The sequence below is a fragment of the Entelurus aequoreus genome, linkage group LG08, assembly GCF_033978785.1.
Source record: "Entelurus aequoreus isolate RoL-2023_Sb linkage group LG08, RoL_Eaeq_v1.1, whole genome shotgun sequence".
NCBI lineage: Eukaryota > Metazoa > Chordata > Actinopteri > Syngnathiformes > Syngnathidae > Entelurus > Entelurus aequoreus.
The window spans coordinates 10,141,385-10,163,269 of record NC_084738.1 but is presented as its reverse complement, the minus strand read 5'-3'; the positions used below and the strand labels follow the sequence as shown (position 1 = coordinate 10,163,269).

The 21,885-nt window shown below is 37.8% G+C and overlaps 1 protein-coding gene across 1 annotated transcript in view; it reads right to left on the bottom strand.

The window, feature by feature from the left end:
- LOC133655390 (zinc finger MIZ domain-containing protein 1-like) overlaps positions 1–21,885 on the bottom strand; it is a 260,084-nt gene that overhangs the window by 43,739 nt on the left and 194,460 nt on the right. The window contains exons 4-5 of the mRNA XM_062055505.1: positions 16,287–16,400; positions 10,845–10,950 (exon numbers count right to left, since the gene is read on the bottom strand). Coding sequence (XP_061911489.1) covers positions 10,845–10,950; positions 16,287–16,400 — 220 coding nt within the window. The remainder of the gene's footprint in view (positions 1–10,844; positions 10,951–16,286; positions 16,401–21,885) is intronic.

Sequence of the window (21,885 nt, the reverse complement as noted above, 5' to 3'; positions counted from 1 at the left end):
TTTTTTTTTTACACATTTATAATTGTCGATACTTATGTAGAAAATGTGAATGCTTTGATCTAATTTAAAAATTTACAAATCAATCAACTGATTTTTTTTCTTAAATATTTTAACTTATCCGTTTCAAATGGCAAAAATAACAAAGGAAATGTATTTATATTAATTTTTTTAAACTTCACTTAAAAAGACTAACAATAATGCTACAAAAGTCCATCATGTTGCTACTTGAAAATGACTTCTTCTACTGTAGCAGCATTTTTTTAACGATCAATTAATCAGCTAACTGATTATTCTCTCTACTCTCAGAATTATTATCATTATCATTAATAATGTATACAATCAAAATAACCAGTTAAGGCAAAACAACAACAAATAAAACAATTTCATCACAAGAATAATAACAGAAAAATATAAGAAAATGCTTTAATAATAAGATAAATAATAATAATAAAAAGTAGAAAATATAAGGAAGAAGTGCTTTAAAAAATAAAATATAAATAATCATAATACTAAAACAATTTAAATAAATTGGGCAAAAGAGCTTTTGGAAAAAAACAAGTAAAAATAAAAAGGCAAAAGTGCCTAATCTGATTCGTGTACTAAATAAATAAATAGACAAACAAATAAATAAATAAAGTAAGGGCAAAATAACTTTAAACATGAAACAAAATAATCATAAGAGAAAAATAACAAAAAAATGAATGGCAAAAAATATACAAAAGGCTTTAAAAGTAAGATATGTGCTTTAATCTTTTTTTCTAAATAGTAAAAAAAACAAAAAAACAAGGCAAAAGTGCTTTTGAAAAATAGTATAAAAAGAGGCAAAAGTGCCCAATCTGATTGTAATACATGAATAAAGTTAAGGTTAAAGTGCACTAAAAAAATAAAACAATAACAAATAAACAAAATAAACATAAGAACAACAACAACAAAAACCCATTATACAAAACACTTTAAAAAATACAATAACACAAATAGAAACTAATAAGGCAGTAGTGCTTTAAAAGATAGATTTATTTTATATGTATGTACATATATATATGGATATATGTGTATATACATATATATATATGTGTGTGTGTGTGTGTGTATATATATATATATATATATATATATATATATATATATATATATATATATATATATATATATATATATATATATATATATATATATATATATATATATATATATATATATATATATATATATATATAACATAAAAAAATAATAGGGTGAAAGTGCTTTTGAAAAACTTAAATAAAAAGTTTAAATGGTAAAAAATAAAATAAACAAATACATATTCCCACTTAAGAAAATGCATCACTGCTTGGTTTCGGCTATGCAATATGGCTACTAGCGTTAGTTAGTTACCTCCGGCACTTCCTATCAGCGGTCATAATCTGGACATTCTCATCAGGAAATGTCTTTTTTGTACCAGCACTGTCCCGACACAGATGACACAGCCAGCCAGACACGGCTGACAAAAGCCTGCTTGTCGGTGAACTTTCTCTCTCCGAGGTTATCCCGGTCATGCGAGGACGTGTAACCATCAGGCGACGCTACATGTGTTAGAAAAAAACTAAGAGACAAACCCGGCCTACCCGACTAATTATCTGCTGAAAAAGCTTGTTTGTTCCGCGAGATGAATAACTTTGTCTGCTGAGCCTGAGCCTCTTTTCACCCTTTCTGAGGCGAGGCATTCCAAGAGCCTGTTGAAGCGCAAACAATCGGGAATGTACCACTCTAAGCCACAGAGTGAAAAATTGCGATTATTTTTTATTTTATTTTTTGCGGTATCCCTATCAAGCTTGATAAAATGGGGTGTTTGATGAGTTTATCCTATGAGGGCCAGCAAACTCGCTTTGATGGCGCCAGAGCTCCACGTGCAATGGCGGACGCCCTGCACTAAGACGCTCCTAGTAATCACGGATTAATAGAACGGGCTAATCTCATTCACAAAGAGGTCACTACTAGCACCCATCCCCCCTCTTAGCCGCCCCTGTGCATTGTGGGCCTCCTGCACAAAGGCAAAAAAAAAAAAGAGCTGCAAGATCTACCCCCTCTCCAATCATTCCTGTCCGCCGCCGCCCCCCTTCCTGAGTGCATCATTGAAGCTATCGGTTGTTCAAGTCGCTAAATTACACCGCCGCCTTTACTTGTCTTGTCAACTGTTCAGCGCCATTCAAGGGAAAAAGCAATTAAACTTAAGTAGAACAGACATATCTTTAAAACAAGTGCTCTCTTTGTCACAATTCAGATAAAAACCCCAGAAGTGATAATGAAGTTTATGTCAAGATGATCGACATTTATGTCCACCAGTTCCGCACATCTCAGCTTTTCCCAGCACAGTACGAGCCCTAAAGCCACTTTATAATGGATGTCAACGCTACAAGATGAACATTGATTTCTTTTTTTTTTACATTGCTGAAATCAGCTGAAATCGCCCAATTTTTCTCTCATGGTCGGCGGACGTATTCCGATGGCGTAAAATAAATTAATCGGCACGGTCACACCACAGACAGAAAAATAGTCGAGACGCCCACAAAGTACAGCAGAACTCTTTGTGAACTCTTTAACGACTCCAAAGATTGTCTGATTATTAGTCATGTGCGATACCACTGATTTGCTTTCCTTTCTTTCTGATCCCGAGTAAAATTCAGGCTGGCGGTTGGCGATACCAATCCGATACTTTGTGCAAGTATACCCAACAAACCTAATTTAAAAAGTTTTGCCTTTTCAAATATACTAAATATTGGTTTTATATGTAAATAAGCTGGGAAAATGCTAACAAACAAACAGTATTTACTTCTACAACCTTAAGAATAAGACTGGTTTTGTCCAAGAGGAAATTAAGGGCAGCAGCAAAGTAGCTCATAATAAATATGCTAAAGTATTCTAGTTACCAACTCTTCTTTGGTTTTCTATGTCAATAAAATGTGAAAATGCTACAAAAAAAACAATATTTACTCCTATAACCTGCAGAATAAGGAGTCTCATTTTATCCAAGCGGAGACTACGGGCAGCAGCAAAGTAGCTCATAATAAATATGCTAAAGTATTCTAGTTACCAACTCCTCTTTGGTTTTCTATGTCAATAAAATGTGAAAATGCTACAAAAATAATATTTACTCCTATAACTTGCAGAATAAAGAGACTCATTTTATCCAAGCAGAGACTACGGGCAGCAGCAAAGTAGCTCATACTAAATATGCTAAAGTATTCTATCTGCCAACTCTTCTTTGGTTTTCTATGTCAATAAAATGTGAAAATGCTACAAAAAAACAATATTTACTCCTATAACCTGCAGAATAAGGAGTCTCATTTTATCCAACCGGAGACTACGGGCAGCAGCAAAGTTGCTCATAATAAATATGCTAAAGTATTCTAGCTGCCAACTCTTCTTTGGTTTTCTATGTCAATAAAATGTGAAAATGCTACAAAAAAAACAGTATTTACTCCTATAACCTGCAGAATAAGGAGTCTCGTTTTATCCAAGCGGAGACTACGGGCTGCAGCAAAGTAGCTCATAATAAATATGCTAAAGTATTCTAGTTACCAACTCTTCTTTGGTTTTCTATGTCAATAAAATGTGAAAATGCTACCAAAAACAATATTTACTCCTATAACCTGCAGAATAAGGAGACTCATTTTATGCAAGCAGAGACTACGGGCAGCAGCAAAGTAGCTCATACTAAATATGCTAAAGTATTCTAGTTGCCAACTCTTCTTTTGTTTTCGATTTGAATAAAGTGTGAAAATGCTACAAAAAACAATATTTACTCCTATAACCTGCAGAATAAGGAGTCTCATTTTATCCAAGCGGAGACTACGGGCAGCAGCAAAGTAGCTCATAATAAATATGCTAAAGTATTCTAGTTGCCAACTCTTCTTTGGTTTTCTATGTCAATAAAATGTGAAAATGCTACAAAAAAAAAAAAATTTACTCCTATAACCTGCAGAATAAGGAGTCTCATTTTATCCAAGCGGAGACTACGGGCAGCAGCAAAGTAGCTCATAAAAAATATGCTAAAGTATTCTAGTTACCAACTCTTCTTTGGTTTTCTATGTCAATAAAATGTGAAAATGCTACAAAAATAATATTTACTCCTATAACTTGCAGAATAAGGAGACTCATTTTATCCAAGCAGAGACTACGGGCAGCAGCAAAGTAGCTCATACTAAAAATGCTAAAGTATTCTAGTTACCAACTCTTCTTTGGTTTTCTATGTCAATAAAATGTGAAAATGCTACAAAAATAATATTTACTCCTATAACTTGCAGAATAAGGAGACTCATTTTATCCAAGCAGAGACTACGGGCAGCAGCAAAGTAGCTCATACTAAAAATGCTAAAGTATTCTAGTTGCCAACTCTTCTTTGGTTTTCGATTTGAATAAAGTGTGAAAATGCTACAAAAAACAATATTTACTCCTATAACCTGCAGAATAAGGAGTCTCATTTTATCCAAGCGGAGACTACGGGAAGCAGCCAAGTTGCTCATAATAAATATGCTAAAGTATTCTAGGTACCAACTCTTCTTTGGTTTTCTATGTCAATAAAATGTGAAAATGCTACAAAAACAATATTTACTCCTATAACCTGCAGAATAAGGAGTCTCATTTTATCCAAGCGGAGACTACGGGAAGCAGCAAAGTAGCTCATGCTAAAAATGCTAAAGTATTCTAGTTGCCAACTCTTCTTTGGTTTTCGATTTGAATAAAGTGTGAAAATGCTACAAAAAACAATATTTACTCCTATAACCTGCAGAATAAGGAGTCTCATTTTATCCAAGCGGAGACTACGGGCAGCAGCAAAGTAGCTCATAAAAAATATGCTAAAGTATTCTAGTTACCAACTCTTCTTTGGTTTTCTATGTCAATAAAATGTGAAAATGCTAGAAAAATAATATTTACTCCTATAACCTGCAGAATAAGGAGTCTCATTTTATCCAAGCAGAGACTACGGGCAGCAGCAAAGTAGCTCATACTAAATATGCTAAAGTATTCTAGCTGCCAACTCTTCTTTGGTTTTCGATTTGAATAAAGTGTGAAAATGCTACAAAAAACAACATTTACTCCTATAACCTGCAGAATAAGGAGTCTCATTTTATCCAAGCGGAGACTACGGGAAGCAGCAAAGTTGCTCATAATAAATATGCTAAAGTATTCTAGGTACCAACTCTTCTTTGGTTTTCTATGTCAATAAAATGTGAAAATGCAACAAAAACAATATTTACTCGTATAACCTGCAGAATAATGAGATTCATTTTATCCAAGCGGAGACTACGGGCAGCAGAAGTGTTGCTCATAATAAATATGCTAAAGTATTCTAGGTACCAACTCTTCTTTGGTTTTCTATGTCAATAAAATGTGAAAATGCTACAAAAACAATATTTACTCCTATAACCTGCAGAATAAGGAGACTAATTTTATCCAAGCAGAGACTACGGGCAGCAGCAAAGTAGCTCATACTAAATATGCTAAAGTATTCTAGTTGCCAACTCTTCTTTGGTTTTCGATTTGAATAAAGTGTGAAAATGCTACAAAAAACAATATTTACTCCAATAACCTGCAGAATAAGGAGTCTCATTTTATCCAAGCGGAGACTACGGGAAGCAGCAAAGTTGCTCATAATAAATATGCTAAAGTATTCTGGCTGCCAACTCTTCTTTGGTTTTCTATGTCAATAAAATGTGAAAATGCAACAAAAAAACAGTATTTACTCCTATAACCTGCAGAATAAGGAGTCTCATTTTATCCACGCGGAGACTACGGGCAGCAGCAAAGTAGCTCATAATAAATATGCTAAAGTATTCTAGCTACCAACTCTTCTTTGGTTTTCTATGTCAATAAAATGTGAAAATGCTACAAAAAAAAACAGTATTTACTCCTATAACCTGCAGAATAAGGAGACTCATTTTATCCAAGCAGAGACTACGGGCAGGAGCTAAATTGCTAAAGTATTCTAGTTGCCAACTCTTCTTTGGTAAGAGGACAGATAAAAAAATAAAAGGCAAAAGTGCCTAATCTGATTTGTGTAATAAATAAATAAATAGACAAACAAATAAATAAATAAAGGGCAAAAGGACTTTAAAAATGAAACAAAATAATCATAAGAGAAAAATAACAGAAAAAAGAATGGAAAACATCTATACAAAATGCTTTAAAAGTAAGATATGTGCTTTAATAGTTTTTTTTAAATAGAATTTTTTTTAAAATAAACTCGGCAAAGGTGATTTTGAAAAACCTAAATTGAAAAAAATGTAATCGTAAAAAATAAAAGGCAAAAGTGCCCAATCTGATTATAATACATGACTAAAATTAAGGCAAAAGCGCACTAAAATAAAATAAACTAAAAATAAACATAAGAACAACAAGAAAAAAACATTTATACAAAACGCTTTTAAAAAAAAAAGTAATAATAAAATAGAAACTAATAAGACAGTAGTGCTTTAAATGATAGAATACAATTAATAGAAAAAATACATATAATCACATTTCTATCTTAAAAAAACAACAGTAAAATTGTAAGAAAAAAAGAGCAAAAAATCAGAATGTAATGAGAAAAAGTTGACTTGTTTTAAACTTATAATTAATAATAAATACACTCAGTCACCTATAACACAAAGTTTTGTCTTTAAATATACAACATCTGTTTTAGCATTTTTTCAAAAATAAAAAAAATATCAAAATGGCCCTCCCATTAGTATAGTACCCAAGACATTAAAACAACGTTGAGAACTTGTTGAATTAGGTCCTGGCGTTGAACAACTCAAACCTAACGTTGAAACAACATGCTTTTTGACAACGTTTAATCAATGTTGGGTTCTGACGTTGATTTGACCATTGAATTTTGGTCATTTCTCAACTAATATTCTACAAATAAATACAATGTTGAAACAACATGCTTTTTGACAACGTTTGATCAACGTCAGGTTGTGACGTTGATTTGACCGTTGGAATTTGGTCATTTCCCAACCAACAATGTGGTTCCAACGTTGGACATCAATATGTCAATTTACAAATACAACTATTTTGCGACGTTGTTTCAAAGTCAGTTTTAAAGGACATGTATGTATAATCAACGTTGTATCAATGTCTTGTCCCTGCTGGGTAATTTTTGCTTGTATTTTGTTATTGTGTACTACTGACTTTGTTTTGGTCAAACAATTGTATAGAACATTGGAAACTGCTTAAACTATTCCGATGAAGGTTCTCATTCATCCAGGTCGTTAGCATCTCAGGGCGTTCAATCGTTCGCAACTGGACTCCTTAAAATATTGTGCGGAACTGCACTTTTTAAAAATGTTGCCTATCATTATGAAAGACATGGCGATGGATGGATTTTTTTCTATAAATTTTAGCTTGTAAATAAACATAAATAAAAGTCCGCCAATAGGAGGTCCTCTATTTCACCCATTAAATCCAATAAATAACCATTCAAAAACCGCCGACAATTTTCCATTTACATTTCATGACTTGAATATTAGACACTAACATGAAAGCATGCGTCGTTCTTCTCAACGAGCAGCAGCTCCAGCTTAACATAAAAAGAAGGAACAGAAGAAGGTTTCTGAACATATCGGTTTTACTTTTCATGTTTTTTGCTCACTTTTAGTTTCTCCCATAACGTTATGGCCAATTATGCAAACTAGTTTATGCTGTGCGTGAATGCACAAAGGTGCGCTTTGTTGATGTTTCTGACTTGTTGGAGTGCTAATCAGGCATATTTGGTCAGTGCATGACTGCAAGCTAATCCATGCTAACATGCTATTCAGGCTAGCTGTATGTACATATTGCATCATTATGCCTCTTATGTAGGTATATTTGAGCTCATTTAATATCCTTTACTTTTATCCTCTTTGTATATAATTTAGTTTTGCATGTCTCATGACACATTATCTGTATGTAATATTGGCTGCATTTCAGATAGTTGTTTGTGTGCCATGTTGTTCCAGACCACAGCAAACGTTACCTAGCTTGCCAAAGATTGTAATAAATCTATTAAAAGAAGACAGCCTGCCGTTTCCTTTAACTTGGACACACACATTAAAAGCCAGTAATTTCCAGGAGTTATCTCACCTTCTGAGTAGCCTCTGATTTACTAATGGGTTCTAATGTTGTAAAAATGTGTAGAATAAATATTAAATTTAAACATTTCTGTCTTCAGCCTGCGACACATACCGTATTTTTCGGACTATAAGTCGCAGTTTTTTTCATAGTTTGGCCGGGGGTGCGACTTATACTCAGGAGCGACTTATGTGTGAAATTATTAACACATTACCGTAAAACATCAAATAATATTATTTAGCTCATTCACGTAAGAGACTAAACGTATAAGATTTCATGGGATTTAGCGATTAGGAGTGACAGATTGTTTGGTAAACGTATAGCATGTTCTATATGTTATAGTTATTTGAATGACTCTTACCATAATATGTTACGTTAACATACCAGGCACGTTCTCAGTTGGTTATTTATGCCTCATATAACGTACACTTATTCAGCCTGTTGTTCACTATTCTTTATTTATTTTAAAGGCCTACTGAAAGCCACTACTACCGACCATGCAGTCTGATAGTTTATATATCAATGATGAACTCTTAACATTGAAACACATGCCAATACGGCCGGGTTAACATATAAAGTGCAATTTTAAAATTCCTGCCACACTTCCGGTTGAAAAACTCCTTTGGATATGATTTCGAACCCGATTTTGTGACGTCACAAAATCCACGGAAGTGGTTGGACCCCATCGAACCCGATACAGAAACCTCTTGTTTTCTTCGACAAAATTCCACAGTATTCTGGACATCTGTGTTGGTGAATCTTTTGCAATTTGTTTAAAGAACAATGGAGGCTTCAAAGAAGAACGTTGTAGGTGGGATCGGTCGGTGTATTAGCGGCTAAGTACAATACGTACAGCAACACAACAAGGACTACTTACTACGCCTAGCCGATGCTTGCCGCCAAACCCACGGATGAAGTCCTTCGTCGCGCCGTCGATCGCTGGAATGCAGGTGAGCACGGCTGTTGATGGGAAGATGAGGGCTGGCTGGCGTAGGTGGAGCGGTAATGTTTTTATCATAGTTCTGTGAGGTCCGGTTGCTAAGTTGCTAAATTAGCCTTAGCGTCATTAGCAACAGCATTGTTAAGCCTTACCAGGCTGAGAATTTTTAACCGTGTAGTTACATGTCCATGGTTTAATAGTATTGTTGATCTTCTGTCTATCCTTCCAGTCAGGGGTTTATTTCTTTTGTTTCTATCTTCATTTGAGAACGATGCTATCACGTTAGCTCAGTAGCTAAGTGTGTCACCGATGTATTGTTGTGGAGATAAAAGTCACTTTAAATGTCCATTTCGCGTGCTCGACTCTCATTTTCAAGAGGATATAGTATCCGAGGTGGTTTAAAATACAAATCCGTGATCCACAATAGAAAAAGGAGAGAGTGTGGAATCCAATGAGCCAGCTTGTACCTAAGTTACGGTCAGAGCGAAAAAAGATACGTCCATCACTGCCTCTCCAGTCCTTCACTGTAACGTTCCTCATCTACGAATCTTTCATCCTCGCTCAAATTAATGGGGTAATCGTCGCTTTGTTGCTCCGAATCTCTCGCTCCATTGTAAACAACGGGGAATTGTGAGGAATACTAGCTCCTGTGACGTCACGCTACTTCCGGTACAGGCAAGGCTTTTTTTTATCAGCGAGCAAAAGTTGCGAACTTTATCGTCGATTTTCTCTACTAAATCCTTTCAGCAAAAATATGGCAATATCGCGAAATGATCAAGTATGACACATAGAATGGATCTGCTATTCCCGTTTAAATTAAAAAAATTCATTTCAGTAGGCCTTTAAATTGCCTTTCAAATGTCTATTCTTGGTGTTGGGTTTTATCAAAGAAATTTCCCCCAAAAATGCGACTTATTCCTTTTTTGTTATGCATTTTCGGCCGGTGCGACTTATACTCCGGAGCGACTTATAGTCCGAAAAATACGGTAGTCATTTTGATAGTAGGCTATTATAGCTAATATAGACACTTGCGTCATGTGTTGCCTTCATTATAAGATTTATATAAGGCTTTTCATTTTTGCGGCTCCAGACAGATTTGTTTTTTGTATTTTTGGTCCAAAATGGCTCCTTCAACGTTTTTGGTTGCCGACCCCTGGACTAAAGGGAAAATGGATCACTTTATGGGCAAAAACGGTAAAGTTGCTGGTTGCACTCTACTCCATTTTTCCTATGTTTTTCTTTCAACAACTATTTGGACAAATAATAAGTGCCACAAACGCAGCCTCTGATAGCGCAAAGGCCGTCCTCTACACCAAAACCCTGAACTTTGTGTTGCATTCGCAGAGCCAACTTTTCTGGCCTCTATAGTCATGTGACACTCTTCCACCCCCTTGGTCGCTGGGCAACGGCCCTGCTGGATGTCAGGGAACAGGTCCTGCCCCTGGGGCCCTGGGGGAGAGTCGTTTAAGGGCCATCTCCTTGGCTTCCACAGAGCGCTTTCTTTGCTCCTTAACAACCTCCTTGGCGGGGGGGGGGGGCCTCCCTCTGCAGAGCGTCTGGGGGCTTTGCTACGGCTGCCCGATAACACTGGGACTTTCCCAACACTATTAATATATAAAAAGGTCTGAGATCGTAAGAACGTGAAATATGCAATGACAAGCGGAAACCCCCAAATCAAACAAAAGTCCAAATCCTTCCAACGCCTCGATATCAACCCAGATAATCCCTCACAACGCCAACGTGACGGATTTCCTCATACCACGCCTGACACGCTGACTTTGGGCCGGGGTGCGGCGGCACAGGAAGGGAGAACAAAAAAAAACGTCGGTCTTACCTGCCGATTTTGGGGTGAATTTGTCGCGATTGGCAGCGCACACCGCCAGGAGTCGGTAGCCCAGGTCCAAGTCGAAGCCTTGCTGCGCTGCGACCCGGCTGACCACCTGAACACATCGGGCGAAAAGTCGGGATAATGTCACTTCTCCCGTTTATGATATACGGTATATGGCCAACAAAACAATCAGTGTCCAATCAGGGATGGTCGATACCGCCTAACATCTGTATCGCCATAGACAAAACCCAAAACCAATGAAGTTGGCACGTGTAATTCGTAAATAAAAACAGAATACAATGATTTGCAAATCCTTTTCAACTTATATTCAATTGAATGGACTGCAAAGACAAGATATTTATTGTTAAAACTGAGAAACAATTTTTTTTTGGCAAATAATTAACTTAGAATTTAATGGCAGCAACACATTGCAAAAAAAGTTGGCACAGGGGCATGTTCACCACTGTGTTACATGGCCTTTCCTTTTAACAACACTTAGTAAACGTTTGGGAACTGAGGAGACACATTTTTGAAGCTTTTCATGTGGAATTCTTACCCATTATTGCTTGATGTACAGCTTAAGTTTTTCAACAGATATTTTAGGCTTCATAATGCGCCACACATTTTCAATGTAAGACAGGTCTGGACTACAGGCAGGCCAGTCTAGTACCCGCACTACAAAGCCACACTGTTGCAACACGTGGCTAGGCATTGTCTTGCTGAAATAAGCAGGGGCGTCCATGAAATAGACGTTGCTTGGATGGCAACATATGTCGCTCCAAAACCTGTATGTACCTTTCAGCATTGATGGTGCCTTCACAGATGTGTAAGTTACCCATGCCTTTGGCACTAATACACCCCCATACCATCACAGATGCTGGCTTTTGAACTATAACAGTCCGGATGGTTCTTTTCCTCGTTGGTCCGCAGGACACGACGTCCATAGTTTCCAAAAACAATTTGAAATGTGGACTCGTCAGACCACAGAACACTTTTACACTTTGCATCAGTCCATCTTAGATGAGCTCGGGCGCAGCGAAGCCGGCAGCGTTTCTGGGTGTTGTTGATAAATGGCTTTTGCTTTGCGTAATAGAGTTTTAACTTGCACTTACAGATGTAGCGACCAACTGTAGTTACTGACAGTGGTTTTCTGAAGTGTTCCTGAGCCAATGTGGTGATATCCTTTCCACACTGATGTCGCTTTTTGATGCAGTACTGCCTGAGGGATCGAAGGTCACGAGCATTGCCGCTTACGTGCAGATTCTCTGAAACTTTTGATGATATTACGGACCGTAGATGGTGAAATCCCTAAATTCCTTGCAATAGCTGGTTGAGAAATGTTGTTCTTAAACTGTTGGACAATTTGCTCACGCATTTGTTCACAAAGTGGTGACCCTCGCCCCATACTTGTTTGTGAATGACGGAGCATTTCATGGAAGCTGCTTTTATACCCAATCATGGCACCCGCCTGTTCCCAATTAGCCTGTTCACCTGTGGGATGTTCCAAATAAGTGTTTGATGAGCATTCCTCAACTTTCTCAGTCTTTTTTGACACTTGTGCCAGCTTTTTTGAAACATGTTGCAGGCATCAAATTCCAAATGAGCTAGTATTTGCAAAAAATAACAACGTTTTCTAGTTCGAACGTTAAGTATCTTGTCTTTGCAGCCTATTCAATTAAATATAGGTTGAAAAGGATTTGCAAATCATTGTATTCTGTTTTTATTTACCATTTACACAACGTGCCAGCTTCACTGGTTTTGGGTTTTGTAAAACCAATGACAGCAAACCAAACCAACTAAAAGCCCAGTTTGGATACTACTGATCAATGATGACATGCTTCACTCTGCTACACGTGCGGCCCGATCATTTTATAGCTGTTCTTTCCCCGCACTACAGTTGTATTGTGATGATATCGTATCACATTTACCACCTGTAACATGAGCAGTCTCATACAATCCGGCAGAGCTTTGAATCACCGCTGCGAGCATCATCTCAAAGAGACGCTGAAGAGTCCTTGACGTCCACATGCAGTCGTTAGCACAGCTGAGCCCAGCTCCCTGCATGCACCGTGTCATTATCTTACGTAAATACAGTCTTGACGCGAGACCAACACCAAGTATGTATATCTGCTCTCTTATTTATACTAGGAATCCCCTCCATTAAGACGCAGATATACGCGTATGAGCCGCCTAATTAGCGTCTCGACTACGTTACGAGTAGCGCTTCTAATTTCAGCACCTTAATTGTAGCGAGCCGGAGGGGGTTTGCGGTGGCGCTCCATAAGCCAAACGAGCGCCTTTACAACACGCACTTTCAGTCGTCCTCAGCACAGTTCTGAAATTAACCTCCCTAAAATAAACAAGCTGCATGCTAGTTTACGTTGAGGTATTAAAAAACAACATGCGGTACTTTGGACGTGAGGACATCGCCCTCGGGCTCCACATAGTGAGACAATTCCGCAAATTGCTGAACATCTCTTTTCTGTTGTTTTTTTTAAAGCGTTTAGCATGGTTTCAGGTTGATACAAGCCATAAAGTAGGAAAGAGATTGTAATTTTCTCAGCGGGGAATGAGCGGTTAGCGGTTTCGGTGTTGTTGGCGTTGGAAGACAAAAACTAAACGCCCCCAGTCAACATCTTCAATTGGGTTGTTTCTCTAATTAGAGTCTAGTTCAGCTCACCACAGTTAGATTGGGCATTGTAAGGGCGAACTGTAAAGTCGCTAACTACTTAATTAGCGTGACATCGTAAACGCAAAGACACATTTTTAAAAAATTTTGGGTTTTTTGTTGTCTTCTCTCCATTTAAGTTACAAATTAGACGACCAACGGAGAGAGAACAGCGAGTCTACACTACCGTTCAAAAGTTTGGGCTCACCCAAACAATTTTGTGGAATAGCCTTCATTTCTAAGAACAAGAATAGACTGTCGAGTTTCAGATGAAAGTTCTCTTTTTCTGGCCATTTTGAGCGTTTAATTGACCCCACAAATGTGATGCTCCACAAACTCAATCTGCTCAAAGGAAGGTCAATTTTGTAGCTTCTGTAACGAGCTAAACTGTTTTCAGATGTGTGAACATGATTGCACAAGGGTTTTCTAATCACCAATTAGCCTTCTGAGCCAATGAGCAAACACATTGTACCATTAGAACACTGGAGTGATAGTTGCTGGAAATGGGCCTCTATACACCTATGTAGATATTGCACCAAAAACCAGACATTTGCAGCTAGAAAAGTCATTTACCACATTAGCAATGTATAGAGTGTATTTCTTTAAAGTTAAGACTAGTTTAAAGTTATCTTCATTGAAAAGTACAGTGCTTTTCCTTCAAAAATAAGGACATTTCAATGTGACCCCAAACTTTTGAACGGTAGTGTAACTCAACCCCTTTTGGTATTGCTGCACCGTGATTGGTACCCAAACAAGAGGGTGATTTAGCTGTTTTGGTACTTTGGACATAACACGTGCAAAATACTTACAATAGTCTAAGACAGAAGTGTCCAAAGTGCGACCCGGAGCTAGTTTTTTGTTAGCCCACGGCACATTGTAAAAATGACATTAATGAAGAAAACCGCAAAAAGGGGAAAAACGACTACAATTGACGGGAAAAAGTTGAAATGTTGATGTGAATTTTTGACCTGTGACACAGTTAATTGTGTATAAGGATTTAGCATAACTAATCGTTTTTTAACCCTTTTTTACAAAATTTCCAAGTGGCTACTCGCTCTTTTTGGCGAGACTTTGCAACAAACATTAAAGTAAAATGAGGTTTGAGACATATATACTTTGTATATACAATATGTATATATACTGTGTGTATATATGTATATATATATAAATATATATATATATACTGTGTATATATGTATGTATGTATGTATGTAATTGTAGCAATACAAATATTGTACGTATTCATTTATTAATAATTGTAATGGATACTATATACAGAATATATATATATATATATATATATATATATATATATATATATATATATATATATATATATATATAAATAAATATATATATACATATATATATATCATACACATAGTATATATACATACATAAACATAGATACATACATTACAGGCCAAAAGTTTGGACACACCTTCCCATTCAATGTGTTTTCTTTATTTTCATGAGTATTTACATTGTAGATTGTCATTGAAGGCATCAAAACTATGAATGAACACATGTGGAGTTATGTACTTAACAAAAAAAGGTGAAATAACTGAAATATTCTAGTTTCTTCAAAATAGTCACCCTTGGCTCTGATTAGACTCTTGGCATTCTCTCAATGAGCTTCAAGAGGTAGTCACCTGAAATGGTTTTCACTTCACAGGTGTGCCTTATCAAGGTTGATTAGTGGAATTTTTTGCTTTATCAAAGGTGTGTCCAAACTTTTGGACTGTATTGTGTGTGTGTATATATATATATATATATATATATATATATATATATATATATACATATATATATATATATATATATATATATATATATATATATATATATATATATATATATATATATATATATATATATATATATATATATATATATATATATATATATATATATATATATATATATATATATATCTTCAAAATAGCCAACCTTTGCTCTGATTACTTTTCTGCACACTCTTGGCATTCTCTCTATGAGCTTCAACAGGTAGTCACCTGAAATGATTTTCACTTCACAGGTGTCATAGTTTTGATGCCTTCAGTGACAATCTACAATGTAAATAGTCATGATAATAAAGAAAAGGCATTGAAATGAGAAGGTGTGTCCAAACTTTTGGCCTGTACTGTACATACACACACACACACACACACACACACACACACACACACACACACACACACACACACACACACACACACACACACACACATATATATATATATATATATATATATATGTATATAGTTTATTCTCAAAAGACTACAAGCTACATATTGAAGCTAAACAAGAGTATGTAACTCAAATGTAACCCCAGTGTATAGTTAGTACATATTATGTAGTATATACATACTTTTTAAACAGCTAACGTTGCTCTTTGTTTGAATGCAACATCTGAAAGCAGCCATGTTTTTCCTTCCGTGTGATGCTGATTTTTCAATTAATCACAAACTCCCCCCGCAGGCTTTAGAACAGCTTTGAAATCGTATTTTCTTTTTTCCCCGCCCGTGATTGCTTGGTGCTTTGAGGACATTATTGCGTTCGTCCCTGAAGTCGTCTGCGCCGGTTTTACAGGCTTTTTCTTGCCACCTCAAGGAGAGAAATATCCGTTTCTCCCGACCATCCCTCGAGAGAGTTGTGGAAAGAGCCAAGACAGCAGTTGTTTTAGCGGCCCTTAACGTGTCCTTGAACCCTGAGTGTGAGGCCGCCAGGGAAGGGAGGGCGGAGGAAAGGACGGTTGCTAGTTCAGGTCGGTGGCTTACCGTTAGACATCCCATCAGGCTTTGCTCGAAAGGGCGCTGGAAGGCTCGGGGGTCGCCGCACCAGTCCAACAGCTCGGTGGCGGCCGTTTGGAAATTTGCTGGATTTTGTAAGTGCTGGAGAGGGGAAAAAGAAGGGAAAGGCTATTAAAAATAAGTCAAAACTCCTCGATATTAGTCAATGTAATGCACTTTTTTCACCAAGTACCACCTCAGAAAACACTTGGCTCTCCGAGTGCCACCATAATGACCAACATGAATATACAGTAGCGTAGTAGGCCTAAGTATTCATTAAAGACAAGGCAGAGGTTTTATTTAACAAGGATATTTAATATTTTTGGATACAGTTTGAACAGTAACACTGTGTGTGAATATTTAAGTGATTCTTTGGCGTACAGTTAATAAATCACTGATGTATTCAGTGGATCTATGAGCATTTTTCCCTTTTTGTTATATCCGAGGTCTGGTGATTTATACATGCCAACCAACAGGTGGCGCCAAAATGGCTCCCTCCCTTAGCACTTTTCGTACTTCCACGCAAACACAGACAAAAAGTCAAGGACCAAAAAGTGACAAAATCACTTCAACAAAGTATTGACATGAATATAAGACATCATTTTCTCATATTTATGGTGTAATGATTTATACATGCAAACCAGCCGGTGGCCCCAAGTCATTTCTCTCCAAACCAGTCAGAGGTTTTCTTCCTGTCACTCACTCACTCACACACACACATAGACAGCAATGACCAAAAAAGTCAATATAAGACAGTATTTTTCCTGTGTCTTATATTTGGTATCCAGAGATTTATACTGGTGGTGGCGAAAAAAACGTTTTCCTAAGCGAGACGGTGCTTTTCTTCCTATTGCTACTGGCACTCACGTGTCCAAAAAAGTGCCTCAAAATCTGAAAAAGTCGCTTTAATGTATGCATTGGATAATTTACTGTATTGACCAAGATATAAGACGGTATTTTTCCATAGTATTATATGCAGGGTCTTGTGTTTTATACACGCAAACCAACAGGTGGCACCAAACAATTTCTATTCAAGCCAGTCAGAGGTTTTCTTCCTTTCACTCACACACATGTCAATGAACAAAAAAAAGGTGTCTCAAACATGGAGCGAGGTGCACAAAAGGCAATATAAGACGATATTTCCCCCTGTTTTTGTATTAGGGGTTCTAACGATTTTATACATGCAAACCAACAAGTGGTACCAAGCAACTTTTTTAGAGCTTTTCTTCAAATCATTCACACAAACACACACACCATGTGATTAAAAAATGTGTCTGAATAGCAGAACAAGTCACTTGAATTACTAAATTAACACACATTTAAAATGATAATTTTCCTATAAACCAACAAACAACCTCTCTCCAAGCAAGTCAGAGCTTTTCTTCATGTCACACTAGTGACACAAAAAAAAATATCTTAAGGGCTGTGCAACTTTTAAAAAGTCACAATGACCAAAATATTACCAAATGACTTTAATGTATGCAGTGGGTCAATTACCTTAATGACCCAAATATAATACAGTACTTTCCCCTAGTCTTATATTGGGGGACTAGATGTTTATACATGCATCCAGCAGGTGGCACTACATGATTTCCCTACAAACAAGTCTTTTCTACCTATCACTCACACACCACATGATTAATCGCTTACCCCTTAATACAAAATCAGGGGGAAATGTCGTCTTATACAGGGTATATTCAACATGTCAAATTGAAGTTTTTTTAAGACTTCTTTTTGTCACGACGGGGTTTTCGCTTACTGCGGGGTCGTTCTCCCAGGAAGGCAAACGGACGACTCCGGACAGGACTTGCAGGTAGGAACATGATTTAATTTGAAGAAACCCTCAACAAGGTACAAAACAGAAAACAACCCGAAGGCAAGCGTGCCTATCGCATGCGGGAGCTAAAGCAAAAACTTAGGACATGAAACTATAGACATGAACCTCACGAAACTGTGGCATGAAACAAACACAAAACTGTGGCATGAAACAACTGGCATTAACTATGGCATAGAACAAACACGAAACTGTGGCATGAAACCAATAGCATTAACTATGGCATAGAACAAACACGAATCTGTGGCATGAAACAACTAGCATTAACTATGGCATAGAACAAACACGAAACTGTGGCATGAAACCAATATTGACGCCAGGACGACTGACTGGCAAAAGCAGGCTTAAATAGTCCTCTGATTAGAAGCAGGTGCGCGTCCTGAACACCAGAGGCAGGTGAAAATCATAAGTAGCCATGGTAACTAAAACAAACTCAGGTGTCAAACAGGAACTAAAAGAGTCCAAAACATTTTAGATGAGCTCAGGCCCAGCGAAGCCGACGGCGTTTCTGGGTGTTGTTGATAAACGGTTTTCGCCTTGCATAGGAGAGTTTTAACTTGCACTTACAGATGTAGCGACCAACTGTAGTTACTGACAGTGGGTTTCTGAAGTGTTTCTGAGCCCATGTGGTGATATCCTTTACACACTGATGTCGCTTGTTGATGCAGTACAGCCTGAGAGTTCTCTGAACCCTTTGATGATATTACGGACCGTAGATGGTGAAATCCCTAAATTCCTTGCAATAGCTGGTTGAGAAAGGTTTTTCTTAAACTGTTCAACAATTTGCTCACGCATTTGTTGACAAAGGGATGACCCTCGCCCCATCCTTGTTTGTGAATGACTGAGCATTTCATGGAATCTACTTTTATACCCAATCATGGCACCCACCTGTTCCCAATTTGCCTGTTCACCTGTGGGATGTTCCAAATACGTGTTTGATGAGCATTCCTCAACTTTATCAGTATTTATTGCCACCTTTCCCAACTTCTTTGTCACGTGTTGCTGGCATCAAATTCTAAAGTTAATGATTATTTGCAAAAAAAAAAAAATGTTTATCAGTTTGAACATCAAATATGTTGTCTTTGTAGCATATTCAACTGAATATGGGTTGAAAATGATTTGCAAATCATTGTATTCCGTTTATATTTACATCTAACACGATTTCCCAACTCATACGGAAACGGGGTTTGTATATGAATTCATTCACATTGGAAAACAAAATGGTTAAACTAACTAAAAGCACCGGGATGATATCGAAAACATGATTTCAAAAAACATTTCTAAAAAAATGGCCGTTTGGACTGAAGTCACACTTGAAAAGATCAGATTCCAATCGGACTGGGACCACTCCCTGCTGTGACCTGAACCTGATGCGAAAATATCAGATTTGAAGCACTTTGGATTGTTTAGACTGGCAAAAAAAATCAGATCGGTTTCACTTGAGGACAAAAAAAAAAATCACATTTGGTGTGCCTTAGAAGCTTCACTGTTGAGGGACGTTAGCCGCTAGCGAGGATGCTACATTGCGCTGTCAAATTCACAGACAAAGCTAGAATGTATGCATTATCACGATATACTGATAGCATTAATAACACTATGGTCGACCAAATGTGTATTATTTATATTGTGTATATTGTCTGTCTATCTGTGTTGGCCCTGTGATGAGATGGTGACTTGTCCAGAGTGTACCCCGCCTTCCGCCCGAATGCAGCTGAGATAGGCTCCAGCACCCCCCGTGACCCCAAAAGGGACAAGCGGTAGTAAATGGATGGATGGATGGATATTGCGCAACCATATTTGACACCACAACAAATAGCAAAGGAAGCTGTCTTGAGCAAAATGCTGTAACTTTATACAAACGTTTGTATGACAGTACGATCATTTTGCCTGATGTAACTAACTGTTGTTTTAACAATATTTGCTCCCGAAGGGGCAGCAGATGTCAGGCTTGGATGAGCTCCTGACGGCAAAAGATGTCTCCGTTAAGAGGAGAGCGAAGCACATCCGCAGCTGCTAAATTTAGACGGGTATGGAAGCCAGACCGCACACACGTAATCACGGCGAGCTGCAGGTGGGCGGGTGTTTTCAGACACCTTTCTTCTTCTCTACCAGGGACAATCTGCCCACCGGTGTCGCTGCCGTCACTTGGCAGTGTCGTGCCACAGATGTCCCCCCGCCCCGGTCCCTGAATCTCCCGCCCAGGAGCCACCCATCAAACCTGGACACGTGTCCCCTCGGCCCCTGGAGGGGTGGCTGGGTGTGCACGATCCTGCGTTTGCACCTCCATCATGTAAGTTAACAAAGAGCGTAATGGGAATACGTGGAGGCGTGCGATGAATTGGAATAGAAATGGATGGCAGCCGTGTCAAGTGGCCCCGTCTTGCCCAAACAGCCCAGAGCGGGGCAATTTCAGGGCGATACGGGGAAACAAATTGTGACACATCAGTTTTTATGAATCAATTTGAAGGTTGCACTTCAAGGAACTTGCATTTTTTCAATAATTGTTTTTATTTTTGCAAAAAGTGACCTAAATTCCCCAAATATTCATAATGTGTGCCCAAAGGACACCTAATGTAACAAAACCCAAAACCAGTGAAGTTGGCACGTTGTGTAAATGGTAAATAAAAACAGAATACAATGATTTACAAATCCTTTTAAACTTATATTCAATTGAATAGACTGCAAAGACAAGATATTTAATGTTCGAACGGAGAAATGTAATTTTTTTTTGCAAATAATCATTAACTTAGAATTTAATGGCAGCAACACATTGCAAAAAACTTGTCACAGGGGCGATTTTTCCACTGTGTTACATGGCCTTTCCTTTTAACAACACTCAGTAAACGTTTGGGAACTGAGGAGACCAATTTTTGAAGCTTTCCAGGTGGAATTATTTCCCATTCTTGCTTGATGTACAGCTTAAGTTGTTCAACAGTCCGGGGGTCTCCGTTGTGGTATTTTAGGCTTCATAATGCGCCACACATTTTCAATGGGAGACAGGTCTGGACTACAGGCAGGCCAGTCTAGTACCCGCACTCTTTTACTATAAAGCCACACTGTTGTAACACGTGGCTAGGCATTGTCTTGCTGAAATAAGCAGGGGTGTCCATGAAAAAGACAATATGTTACTCCAAAAGCTGTATGTACCTTTCAGCATTAATGGTGCCTTCACAGATGTGTAAGTTACCCATGCCTTGGGCACTAATACACCCCCATACCATCACAGATGCTGGCTTTTCAACTTTGCGCCTCTAACAATTGGGATGGTTCTTTTCCTCTTTGTTCCAGAGGACACGACGTCCACAGTTTCCAAAAACAATTTGAAATGTGGACTCGTCAGACCACAGAACACTTTTCCACTTTGCATCAGTCCATCTTAGATGAGCTCAGGCCCAGTGAAGCCGGGGGCGTTTCTGGGTGTTGTTGATAAATGACTTTCGCTTTGCATAGTAGAGTTTTAACTTGCACTTACAGATGTAGCGACAAACTGTAGTTACTGACAGTGGGTTTCTGAAGTGTTCCTGAGCCCATGTGGTAATATCCTTTACACACTGATGTCGCTTTTTAATGCACTACCGCGTGAGGGATGGAAGGTCCGTAATATCATCGCTTACGTGCAGTGATTTCTCCAGATTCTCTGAAACTTTTGATGATATTACGGACCGTAGATGGTGAAATCCCTGAATTCCTTGCAATAGCTGGTTGAGAAATGTTGTTCTTAAACTGTTGGACAACTTGCTCACGCATTTGTTC